This window comes from Penaeus monodon, chromosome 10 (assembly GCF_015228065.2).
Source record: "Penaeus monodon isolate SGIC_2016 chromosome 10, NSTDA_Pmon_1, whole genome shotgun sequence".
Taxonomy (NCBI): Eukaryota; Metazoa; Arthropoda; class Malacostraca; order Decapoda; family Penaeidae; genus Penaeus; species Penaeus monodon.
This window is the reverse complement of record NC_051395.1, coordinates 50034113-50046612: the sequence shown is the minus strand read 5'-3', so window position 1 is coordinate 50046612 and position 12500 is coordinate 50034113. Positions and strand designations below refer to the sequence as shown.

Sequence of the window (12500 nt, the reverse complement as noted above, 5' to 3'; positions counted from 1 at the left end):
ACATTGCTATCATAATCATAATCATTATTAATATCAACATTATTCTTAACATTGTTATCATTATTATGTACTCTTTTTTTATATTAAATCCGTTAAGTATTTCTTAAAGCTCGTGTGTTTTAAAGGAAAATGTTATATCTTTTTATCTGGGAATTCATCATTCAGTTCCTTTCTTGTCTTTAATTACAAAAGTTATATCAAGTTTATAGATTAGGAATATGTAATTCATCTCTCTCTCTCTCTCTCTCTCTCTCTCTCTCTCTCTCTCTCTCTCTTTTCTATTTCTTTCTTTCTGTTTCTCTCCCTCTCTCTCTCTCTCTCCCAATCTCTCTCTTTCTCAATCTCTCTCTCAATCTATCTCTTTCTCTCAGTCTCTCTCTTTTTCTCTTTCTCTCTCTCTCTCTCTCTCTCTCTCTCTCTCCCAGTGCGCTATTCTCAGTAGCAAAACTCGACCGAACACACACCGTTATCCGCCGTCCACTCTTTCTTCACATCCCTTTATTTCATAATCGCTGCTGTTCCTTTGTGTGCTCTCCCTCCCCTCTTCTATCCCCTCCTGCTTTCTGATGCCGTTCCCTCAAGTGAACCCCCTCCCTTACGTCCCCCTTTCGCCTCGCCCTTCCTGCGTGTCCCTCCACGTTTTAATTTTTTTTTTCCTCCTGTGCCTCTGCCTGCGTCCCCTCCTCCTGCGTCCCCTCCGCCGCGTCCCTCCCCTGCGCCTCCTCAGCTCCCTCCGCCCCAGAGCCTCACCTCCGGTGGAGTCGGAGTCGCCAGGACAGTTGCTTCGACACTCCCGACGCTGAGGGAGTGGTAGTAGGAGGCCAGGAGCTGCTTGGCCATCTGCTCGTCCTCCTCCTCCAGTTTCATGCTCGGGTACTTGGCCTTGAGGCGACGCCGCTCCTGCAAGTGAGAGAGAGAGAGAGAGAGGGGGTCAGGGGGGAAGAAGGGGGGAAGGGGGAAGGGAAGGAAGAAGGGGTAAGGAGGAGGGAAAGGGGAAGGGAAGGAAGGGAGAGGGAGGAGGAAGGAGGGGGGAAGGGAGGGAAGAGGGGGAAGGGGTAAGGATTAGGGGGAAGGGAGGGGATGAAGGGAGGACAGGGGAAGGGAGGGAAGGGGTAAGGAGGAGGGAGAAGGGAGGGAAGGAGTAAAGGTGGAGGGAAACGGGGGAGTGAAGGGTGGAGGGGGAAAAGAGGAAGAGAAAAAAGGACAAAGGGAAAAGGAGAAAGAGGAAAGAGTGAAGATTGGAGGGGAAAGGGGGAGGGGTAAGGGTGGAAGGAAAAGGGGGAGTGAAGGGTGGAGGGGGAAAGGGAGGATGAAAGGGGGGAGAGGGGAAGGGAGGAAAGGGACAAAGAGAAACGGGGGAAGAGCGAGAAGGGGAGAGCAAAGCAAATGTAAGGGGACAAGGGAAATGCAAGGGGAGGGGAAGGGGTGAGGGGAGGAGGTAAGAAAAATATAAGTATAGGCCTCAAGTAGGAATTAAAGTCAATACTTGGAACAAAACAGTAATAAAACTTTCAACAAAACAGCAGGATGATAGGCCTAAAAATTCCCCCAATTTTTTTTTTTTCGTTTCAGCCTATTTTTCTCGTGTGGAAAGAAGAAATGTAGTAGAAAAAAAAGATTCATTTGAAAACCTGCACGTTTGGTATTTAAAGAACCTGGAACCTGGAAAAAATAAAATAAATAAATAATAATAATAATAATAATAATGAAAAATAGATACCCTGCCCATCTTTCCTGCGCCGTCCCTCCTCTCTTTCCTCCCTTTCCTCCCTCCTCCCTTCTCCCCCCCTTCCTTCCTCTCTTCTCCTCCTCCTCCTCCTCCTCCCCTCTCCTTCCTCCTTTTCCTCCTCCTCCTCCTCCTCCTCCTCCCTCCTTCTCCTCCCCTTCCTTCCCCCTCCCCACTCCTTCCTCCCTCCTCCTACCTCTTCCCTCCCTCCTCCCCAAACCCTCCCTCCTCTCCTACCCCAATCCCTCCCTCCCCTCTCCTACCCCAAACCCCTCTCCCTCCCTCCCTCCCCTCCCTCCTCCCCCAAACCCCTCCCCTCCCAGAACTCACATCATTCATGCGGTCCGTCTCGAAGTCCTGCAGCTGCTTGAGGAATCCTACGTTGGGGTTGGCGACGTTCCTGGCCCCTCGCACGGCCTTCAGGGAATCCCTCCAGCTGAGTGACGTAACGCACATGACGTACACGACAGCCACCGTCACCGACCGAGACATGCCGGCCAGACTGTGAAGGGGGGAAGGGGGGGTGAAGGAGTGGGGGAAGGGGGGGAGGAGTGGGGGAAGGGGGGGAAAGGGGGGAGGAGTGGGGGAAGGGAGGGGGAAGGGGAAGGGGGAAGGGGAAAGGTCGTAAACGTTATTCGGTGATCATTTGTTACGAGGAGTAGTAATAAAGGTAATAATGATAATAATTATAATAATGATAATAACAATAATAATAATAATGATAATAATAATAATAATAATAATAATAATGATAATTTTAATAAGTAACATAAATCATCATCATCATAACAATAATAATGATAATAACAACAATAATAATAACAACAATAATAATAATAACAATAATAATAATAATAATTATTATTATTATTAATATTATTGTTATTATATTATTATTATTATTATTATTGTTATTATTATTATTATTATTATTATTATTATTATTATTATTGACAACTACAACAACCATAATAACAATAAATAACAGTTAAAAGATGGAAAGAAAAAATATAAGCTTTATGTAATGAGTGATAAGCATTATATATTCATAAGTATATACATACCCATTCACACGCTCTGTACAATAATGTAACTTCATGAAAATTATATGATCAAAACTTATCATGATGTCTGCGGCTTTGTAATAAGATATTTCTATAACCACAGTAATTATTCTCTCTCTCTCTCTTGCTCTCGCTATCTCTCTGTTTCTCTTCCTTTCTCTTTCTCTCTCTCTCTCTCACTTCCTCTCCCTCTCCCTCTCCCCCTCTCTCTCGCTCTCGCTCTCTCTCTCTCTCTCTTTCTCATTGTCTTTCTTTCTCTCTCTCTCTCTCTCTCTCTCTCTCTCTCTCTCTCTCTCTCTCTCTCTCTCTCTCTCTCTCTCTCTCTCTCCCTCTCTCTCTCTCTCTCTCTCTCTCTCTCTCTCTCTCTCTCTCTCTCTTTATCCTTCTGCCCTTCCCTCCTTCCCTCTCCCTCAATTACACAAAAAGAGAAAAGGGAAATGTAAAGATAAAGGAAAAGAAAGAAAGGACGTTGAAAGGAGAGGAAATATGCAGAATGGGAAAAGATAAAGGGAAGGGGAAAATAAGCATGGAAAGAAGTAAGATGAGGGAAAATAAAGGGGAAAAAAGAAGAAGATAAGAGAAGTAGAAGAAACGGAGTAAGGTAGAAGATAAACAGGATAAAGAAAAGAAAGAGACACACGCGATAAAGAAAAGAAAGAGACACACGCGATAAAGAGAAGAAAGAGACACACGCGATAAAGAGAAGAAAGAGACACACGCGATAAAGAAGAAGAGACAACGCGATAAGAGAGAGAAAGAGACCACGGCGATAAAGAGTAAGGAGAGAAAGGAGGAAGAGAAGAAAGAGGAGGAGGAGAGAGAAGGAGGAGAGAGAGGAGAAGAGAGAGAGAGAGAGAAGAGGGGAAAGAGGAGAGAGGAGAGAGAGAGAGAGAGAGAGAGAGAGAGAGAGAGAGAGAGAGAGAGAGGAAGGAGACGATGAGAAAGGATGAAAGGAGAAAGAGGGGGAGAGGGGAGAGATGCAAGAGAAGGGGAGAGACGGAGAGAGGAAGAGAAAATATGAAAGGAGACAAAGGATGAAAGGGAAGAGAGGGGAAAAGGGGAAGAGAGGAGAGAGGGGGAGGAGGGAGAGAGGGGAGAGAGGAGAGGAGGGGAAAAGGGGAAGAGAGGAGAGAGGGGAGAGAGGGAGAGAGGGGAGAGAGGAAGAGAGGGGAGAGGAGGGGAAGGAGGGAATGACAGAGAAGACCAGAGAAGGAAGGAGTATGACAAGCAACGTCAGCAAGTGTCAGCCTCGTTTTGTTCTTCTTAATTTTAACAAATTTCTTGGACCAAAAGGAAGAAAAAGAAGAAAATACAAATAATAACAAGAATGAAAATATGGCATAATAATAATAGTGATAACAATAATGATGATGATGATGATGATGATGATGATGATGATGATGATGATGATGATGATGATGATGATGATGATGATGATGATGATGATGATGATGATGATGATGATGATGATGATGATGATGATGATGATGATGATGATGATGATGATGATGATAATAATAACAATAATAATAATAATAATAATAATAATAATAATAATAATAATAATAATAATAATAATAATGATACTACTACTACTACTACTACTACTACTAGTAATAATAATAATAGTAATAACAATAATAATAATAACAATAATAATAATGATAATAATAATAAACGAAAGAAGTCAAAACAAACAAAAAAGAACACAAAAAAAATCAAACTGCAGCGGCTGTTCGCGAGAGGAATGGCATAAGGGCCAAAACGCCCGTAAAACCGCATGGATAAGCGCCCTTATCGCCTTGCCAAATTCAACTTGACGAGGTTGCACAGTATAATGCACGTAAACATTCCATTTAAGATGCAATTGCTGCGTCGCGTCAAGATGCTTTTATGGCGGTCACAAGGAAGCTGCTTGAGGGAGGGGAGGGAGGGAGGGGAGGGAGAAAATGGAGGGAAGGGAGATGAGGGAGGGAGGGAGGGGAGGGAGAAAATGGACAAAGGGAAGGAAATGGAGGGAAGGCAGATGAGGGAGGGAAGGAGAGAGGGAGGGAGGGAGGGAAGAGGGGAGATGAGGGAGGGAGGGAAGGTGGAGAGGGAAGGGGGGAGATGAGGGAGGGAGGGAGGGAGGGGGGAAGGAGGGAGGGACGGAGGGAGGGAAGGGAGGGAGGGAGAGAGGGAAAGGAAGGAGAGAGGGGAGGGAGGGAGAAAATGGATATAGGGGAGGGAAGGGAAGAGAAGGAAGAAAGGGAGGGAACGAGGGAAGGGAGAGGGAAGGGAGGGAAAAGAACAAAAAAAGAAAAAAAAGAAAAAAAAGAAAGAAAGAAGAAAAAAGAGCGAAAATAGAAAAGAAAGAAAGAAAGAAAAAAATATATTGTGGGATAAGAAATGTCTAAGTTTTCTTTTTTTGTAAGATAATATGATAGATAAAGATGGATAGAGAAGAATAAGAATAAGATAGGAGGAGATATATATATAAAATAAAAAAAAAAAGAAATAAATAAATAAAGAAGAAAAAAGACTAATAATAGAAATAGATAAGATATAATATAATATAAATATATTATATATTATTATTATTATTATAGAACATATTACTATATTTTTATCTGATAGATATTATATTTATTAGTATCCATACATTATATGATATTATATATATATATATATATAATAGATATATATATATATAATAATAATAATATATTATATAGATATATATATATATATATAAATATAATATAATCATATATATATAATATATAATAAATATATATAATATAATATACATACTATACAACCACACAGATACACAAAATCACAAAGACATAACAAAAACATCCACAATATATGATCCCCCCCCCGTCCCAGGTGACGGCGTGTGAAGGGGGCATAGATAAAATGATACCGAGTGCAAAGGAGGTATCGAAGAGAGAGGTAAAGAAGATGGGAGAAGGGGAATGGAGGAGATGGAGAAGAGGAGAGAGAAGAAATAGAAGAGAGAGAGAGAGAGGACAGAGACAGACAGAGCAGAGAGAGAAGAGAGAAGAGAGAAGAGAAGAAGAAAGAAAAGAGAAGAGGAAAAGAGAGAGAGAGAGAGAGAGAAGAGAGAGAAGAGAGAGAGAGAGAGAGAGAGGAGAGAGAGAGAGGAGAGAGAGAGAGAGAGAGAGAGAGAGAGAGAAGAGAGAAGAGAGAAGAGAGAGAGAGAGAGAGAGAAAGAGACAGACAGACAGACAGACAGACAGACAGACAGACAGAGAGGAAAGGGAGATGGAGAGACAAAGGGAGATGGAGGAGAGTGAGAGAGTAAGGTTTGGGGAGAGGATGCAGAAAGATGATTATTTTTTTCTTCTTTTTTTTTCTCCTTGAGATGAAGGAGGGAAGATCTGAAGAGACGAACCCACCGGAAACACATAACTTCCGGTAGAGATATTGATCTTACTTACTTTCTGACTTACGCGATCTTTGCGACGAAGACCCACTGACTAAAAGTAGAAAAGACTTACGGAGAAGATTTCCCAAAAGGGGAGACTAATTCAATCTAATCTACTAACCTACTTACTTGCCATGAGGACGACTCACTTACTCTCAAAGGGAAAGACTTACTTACTAGAGAGAAGACTTACGAATCAACTCACTCTGAATAGAGTAAGAATTATTTACTACAAGGAAGACTTACTTATGTACTTACAAAGAAGACTTAAGTACTTACAAAGAAGACTTACGTACTTACAAAGAAGACTTACATACTTACAAAGGAGATTTACGTACTTTTACAGAGCTGACTCAACAGAACCAAGGGTTGCCTATGGAATTATTCATCTAATTACAAAGGGGAAGGAAGACTGGACCAGAAAGTGTCAGGTGTCAATTCGGAAATGACACGACCGACACACTACGCCACTCAACCCTCGTGTCTTGGGTTCGTCAACCACCAATAAAAACGCTTAAAACTGCAACTGGGATTGTGTCCCATCATGACTGAGGGGGAAAGGGAGGGGGAGGAGGGGGAGGAGGGGAGGGGGAGAGGGGGGGAAGGGGAGAGGTGGGAGGGGGAGAGGAAGGGGAGGAGGGGGAGGGGGAAGGGCGAGAGGGAAGGGGAAGGGGAAGGAAAAGGAAGGGTGGGGAGAAGTGAGCGGAAGTGGAGAAAGAGGAGAGGAAAGGGTGAGAGAGAGAGAAGGAAGGGGAGAGGGGGAGAAGAATGAGGAAAAGGGGGGTGAGAAAAGAGGAAGAGGAAAGGGAGGAGAGGGGAGAGGGAAGAGAAGGGGGGGGTGAGCAGGGAGGAAGGAAAAAGCAAAGAAGAGGGAAGAGGAGAGAAAAGAGAAGGAGGGGAGAGAGGGAAGAGGAGGGGGAGAGGGGCAGAGGGGAGCGGAAGAGGGGGGGAGAGGGAAGAGGGGGAGGGAAGAGAGGAGATGAGTGGGGAGAGGGAGGAGAGGGATGAGGAAGGGGAGAGGTGAGCGAGAAAATGGAGGAGAGGGAGGGGGAAGGATTGAGGGAGAGGGGAAAGGGAAGAAGAGGAGCAGAGAGTGGCCAGGGAGAAGTGAACGAGAGGGAGGAGGAAAGGGAGGAGGAAAGGGAGCAGTGAACGAGAGGGAGGAAGAAAGGGGAAAGAGCAGGTGAGGGGATGGGGAGGGAAAGGGAGGAAAAAAGGGAGAAAGAGAGGGAAAAAGGGAGAGAGCGAAAAGTGAGGGGAAGGGGGAGGAGGGAGGGGAGAGGAGAGAGGGGAGAGGGAGGGAACGATGTGTGGGAGAGGGAAGAGGGAGGAGGGAGGAGGGAAGAGTGAGGGGAGAGGGAGAGAAGGGAGGAGTGAAGGGAGAGGGAGAGAGGATGAAGGAAGAGGGGTGAGGGAGGGGAGAGAGAGGGAGGGGAAGAAGGAGGGGGGGAGGGAGTGAGGAAGAGCGAGGGGGGAGAGGAGGGGGAAGAGAGAGGAAAGAGGAGAGAGAGAGGAGGGAGGGGAGAAGGGAAAAGGAGAAGAAGGAGGAGGAACATAGTGTGAGGGAGGACGACGTTTGTCCGTCCGTCCGTCCATCTATCTCTCTAAAGACTGAGAGAGAGAGACTCTCAGTCTCTTTCTCTCAATCTATCTCACTCTCTATATTTCCTTCCCTCCCTCCCTCCCTCCTTCCCTCCCTCCCTCCCTCCTTCTCCTCCCTCCCTCCTTCCCTCCTCCCTCCCTCCTTCCCTCCCTCCCTCCCTCCTTCCCTCCCTCCCTTCCCTCCCTCCCTCCTCCTTCTCTCCCTCCTCTCTCCTTCCCCTCCTCCCTCCCTCCCTCCCTCCCTCCCTCCCTCCCTATCTCCAATTCCAGTCAGTTAAAAGCCCTTGAGATAGACGGAGACAAATTCCCGGGTAAAGCGATAGGACGGCTATTTTTGGAATCATAAAACAATCCAGCGCTTATTGCAAGGGGGAAAAAAAAGCAACATACGCGTCGGTAAATTGGAATTTTGAATGAGTTGCCTCGAATAAGCTTATTTGTTTTTGTTTGTTTGCTTTTTACTGTTATATATATAAAGGCATGTGTGCATACATACATACATACATACACACATGTACAAGAATACATACATACACACATATGTTAAAACATATGTGCATGCACACACACACACACACACACACACACACACACACACACACACACACACACACACACACACACACACACACACACAATACCCCCCCCCAAACACTTAACCGCTCCCCTTCCCCATTCCCCCCCCCCTCCTCACCCCTCCCCCTTAACCCCCACCCCTCCCCCCCACCCCCCACCCTCACCCCTCACCCTATGACCCACCAGTGGATGAGGACGGAGCCGCCCTCCCCCTTCACCCCCATCCCTCCCCCCACCCCCTCACCCTATGACCCCCCCCTCCCCCACCCTCACCCCTCGCCCTATGACCCACCAGTGGATGAGGACGGAGCCGCCCTTGAGCCTGGCCGTGTGAATGAAGTCGTTGCAGGCGGGGAAGTACTGCGTCAGGTTCTGCCCCGGGGAGTCGGAGGCCAGAATGCACAGGTACTCCTTGTCCTGGAAAGAAAAAAAAATACGAGGAGGATTCGGGTTATTGCGTCAGCTCTCGGGAATGGCGGGGCAGAGGCGGGCGGGCGTGGCGGTGGTGTAGATGCTGTGTGATAAGTGTGTGTGTTGTTTGTTTGTTTTGTGAGTGTGTCGTGTGTTTGTTTGTTGTGTTTGTTGTGTGTGTGTGTGTGTGTGTGTGTGTGTGTGTGTGTGTGTGTGTGTGTGTGTGTGTGTGTGTGTGTGTGTGTGTGTGTGTGTTGTGTTTGTGTGTGTTTGTTTGTGTGTGTGTGTGTGTCATGTGCGAGTGTGCGTGTGTTTGTGTGCACGTGTGCGCGCGCGCTTTTGCCAACACAACGGTCCACATATTAGCATACAATCCCTATATATTTCGCCGACACTTTCCGGCAAACGTTTATAAATTCCAATTCCAAACCTCTCTGTCTGTCTGTCTGTCTGTCTGTCTGTCTGTCTGTCTGTCTGTCTGTCTGTCTGTCTGTCTGTCTCTCTCTCTCTCTCACTCACTCACTCCCTCTCTCCCTCCCTTCTTTCCGGCCCTCCTCTACCCTCTCCCTCTCTCCTCTCCTTCCTCTCCTCTCTCCTGCTTCCTTCCCTCACTCTCTCTCCTTCCCTCCTCTCCTTCCTCTCCCTCCCTCTCTCCCTCCCTCTTCTTCCTCTCCCTCTCTCTCCTTCCCACTCTCCCTCTCTCTCCTTCCTTCTCTCCCTTTCTCTCCTTCTCTCTCTTCCTCTTTCTTCTTCCTCTCCCTCTCCCCCTCCCTCTCCTTCCCTCTCCCCCTCCCTCTTTCCCTCACGTGGCCATCACTGTTCGAACGCTGGCCCTCCCCTCCTACTCCCTCCCTCCTCCCTCCTCCCCTCTCTGCCGGCCAGTGTGTTTGACCGGGCCATGTCCTGCCCTCCTGGCTCGCAATATTAAATACGTGTGTGTGTGTGTGTGTGTGTGTTTGTATGTGTGTGTGTATGTGTGTGTGTGTGTGTGTGTGTGTGTGTGTGTGTGTGTGTGTGTGTGTGTGTGTGTGTGTGTGAGTGTGTAGACAGACGAGCTGGTAGACGAATAGATAGATAGATGGGTAGGTGGGTGGGTGGGTTTTGGGTGGGTGGATGGATGGATGGATGGATGGAAGGAAGGAAGGAAGGAAGGAAGGAAGGAAGGAAGGAAGGAAGGAAGGAAGGAAGGAAGGAAGGAAGGAAGGAAGGAAGGAAGGAAGGAAGGATGGATGGAAGGAAGGAAGGAAGGAAGGAAGGAGGGAAGGAAGGAGGGAAGGAAGGAGGGAAGGAAGGATGGATGTGATGGATGGATGGAGGATGGATGGATGGATGAATGGATGGAAGGAGGAGGAGGAGGAAGGAGGAAGGAAGGAAGGAAGGAAGGAAGGAAGGGAGAGAGGGAGGAAGGAAGGAAGGAAGAATGAATGGTTTGATGGAGAGAGAGATTGACAGATAGATGAATGAATAGATCTATGTGTCTGTTTACCTAATTAGAAGCGTACTCACATACATACACATATACATACATGCATACATACACACACACACACACACACACACACACACACACACACACACACACACACATACACGTGTATGTGTGTGTGCGTGCATGTGTGTGTGTAGATTATACATCCCCCATCCAACTGTATATAATTGTGTCAGGGAAGACAGGTTTGACTGACAGTTACTGCTCGGCTTTCAGTCACGGCTCAAATGGACCGATGTGTAGCAAATTACTGTTTGTATTTTGTGTATGAAAAATCTTATGTAATGAAGGCATCATGGCTGTAACACTGATAGTTCTTCATCTCTTTGTAGGAGAGGGCGGGGGGAGAGGGAGGGAGAGAGAGAGAGAGAGAGAGAGAGAGAGAGAGAGAGAGAGAGAGAGAGAGAGAGAGAGAGAGAGAGAGAGAGAGAGAGAGGAGAAGAGAGAGAGAGAGAGAAGAGAATGAGAGAGAGAGAGAGAGAGAGAGAGAGGCAGAGAAAGAGAAAAGGAAGGAAAAAGAGAAGGGAAAACGGAAAGAGAAAGAGAGGAGTCAAGGGAAAGAGAGAGAGAAAGACAGGAAAGAAAGAGAGACTTAAGACCAAAGACACTCATGCTTACTGCATTACATGAACAAAACAACAGACTAAAAGCTCACTCGACATTAACACCACTCTTCTCCTAAACATCTGCCTCACAGCCTACATTTGTCCTGCAGCCAATAAAAGCAAAATGGAACGTGTAAGTGTGAACAACAATCTGTTAAAATGGACTATAGTTACGAAGAGAGAACTGCAATTGGCCAGAGTAAGTTGTAGTCAGCATGCATGAAGAATCGCTGTTGAGAGTGAGTTGTAGTTAAGAAGAGTCAGCTGTAGCAAATAGGAGCGAATTGGGACTAATAATGTTGACCTACTCTTGGTAAGTATGAACCGTGTCCTTGTAAGAGTTTATTCTGCATCCTGTAAATGTTTAATTGCCGCAAATGAGGGTGAAGTGAGCAACGGAAGATTTCGTACACTCTCCTATGATAAGTCCGCGGACACCTAAACGTGTTTGGAGTTGACATAAGCTTCTATGATAAAGACACTGGACACTACATTGCCTCAAAATCACGTTACAAAACAGTGAATTAGTGCCAACAAATTTCCTGAAGGATTACAGCACAACTAGCAACACCCAGCAAAAATTCCTTACCGTCAACATGTTTCGAGCCGTAACGACAACAAAGACATTTTTCTCAACTTTGTCTAAAGGTGCGTCTCATCTACACACGACACAGGCTTTCTTTGCAAACTCGACATACAAAATACTCATTCGTAAACAGAGCCACAGACAATAAACAGAAGAGAAACCAGGAGCTCTAGACAGAAATTTCAGATCCACGACCACAGCAGAAACAAAACAGCGACGGACAAGCGATCTCCACAAACATCGACGACCAAAACAGCTTTCTACGCTTACCCCCTGACAACTGCATGGCGAAAGGTCTGCCTCTGGATATAACCTCACGTCAGAAACGGCAGGGATCAGCTAGAGTTTGGAACCTTTGTCTAAAGGTCTGCTTCTTGGAATTTACGGAGTCTGGAGATGGTAAAGAAATCACAAGAAGCTCAAAAAAAAAAAAAAAAAAAGACGAAGGATATCAAATAAATCACAAGATAAATGGTGGTAAAAATTTACTCCAGAACCTTATTCGCGCACACTTACCCTACAAGTTTTGAAAAAACTACTTAAATACCAAGATAATAAAGCTGAAAACAACAACAACAACACAAAACCAGAGTAAAAAAAAAAAACATAAAACCAACAAGAAATTAATACAAAAAATATCTATATATAACAACAGCCCCAAGGCATGTCGTTCCATAAAGTCACACCCGTTCGATTCCCAGGATTCGCGTTCGATTCCAAAGAACCGTTTCCAAAAGAGACATTTTCTAAAGCTTCAAAATCATTGTCATCAACATCGACGAATAAAGTGAGACAGGAATAGAAGTAGATAAGCAAGTAGACGAATGAACAGATAAAGAGGTAGAGGTAGAGGTAGAGAGAGAGAGAGAGAGAGAGAGAGAGAGAGAGAGAAAGAGAAGAGAGAGGAGAGGGAAAAAAGAGAAAAAGAGAAGAAGGGGGGGAGGAGAGAGAAGAGAAAAGAGGAAAAAGGGGAAAGGGGAAAAAGAAGGGGGAAGAGGAAAGGGAAAA

The 12500-nt window shown here is 45.7% G+C and overlaps 1 protein-coding gene across 1 annotated transcript in view; it reads right to left on the bottom strand.

Moving 5' to 3' along the window:
- The window catches only part of LOC119577685 (dual specificity protein phosphatase 22-like), a 62921-nt gene that overhangs the window by 382 nt on the left and 50039 nt on the right, over positions 1 to 12500 (bottom strand). The window contains exons 3-5 of the mRNA XM_037925242.1: positions 8694 to 8818; positions 2057 to 2228; positions 751 to 900 (exon numbers count right to left, since the gene is read on the bottom strand). Coding sequence (XP_037781170.1) covers positions 751 to 900; positions 2057 to 2228; positions 8694 to 8818 — 447 coding nt within the window. The remainder of the gene's footprint in view (positions 1 to 750; positions 901 to 2056; positions 2229 to 8693; positions 8819 to 12500) is intronic.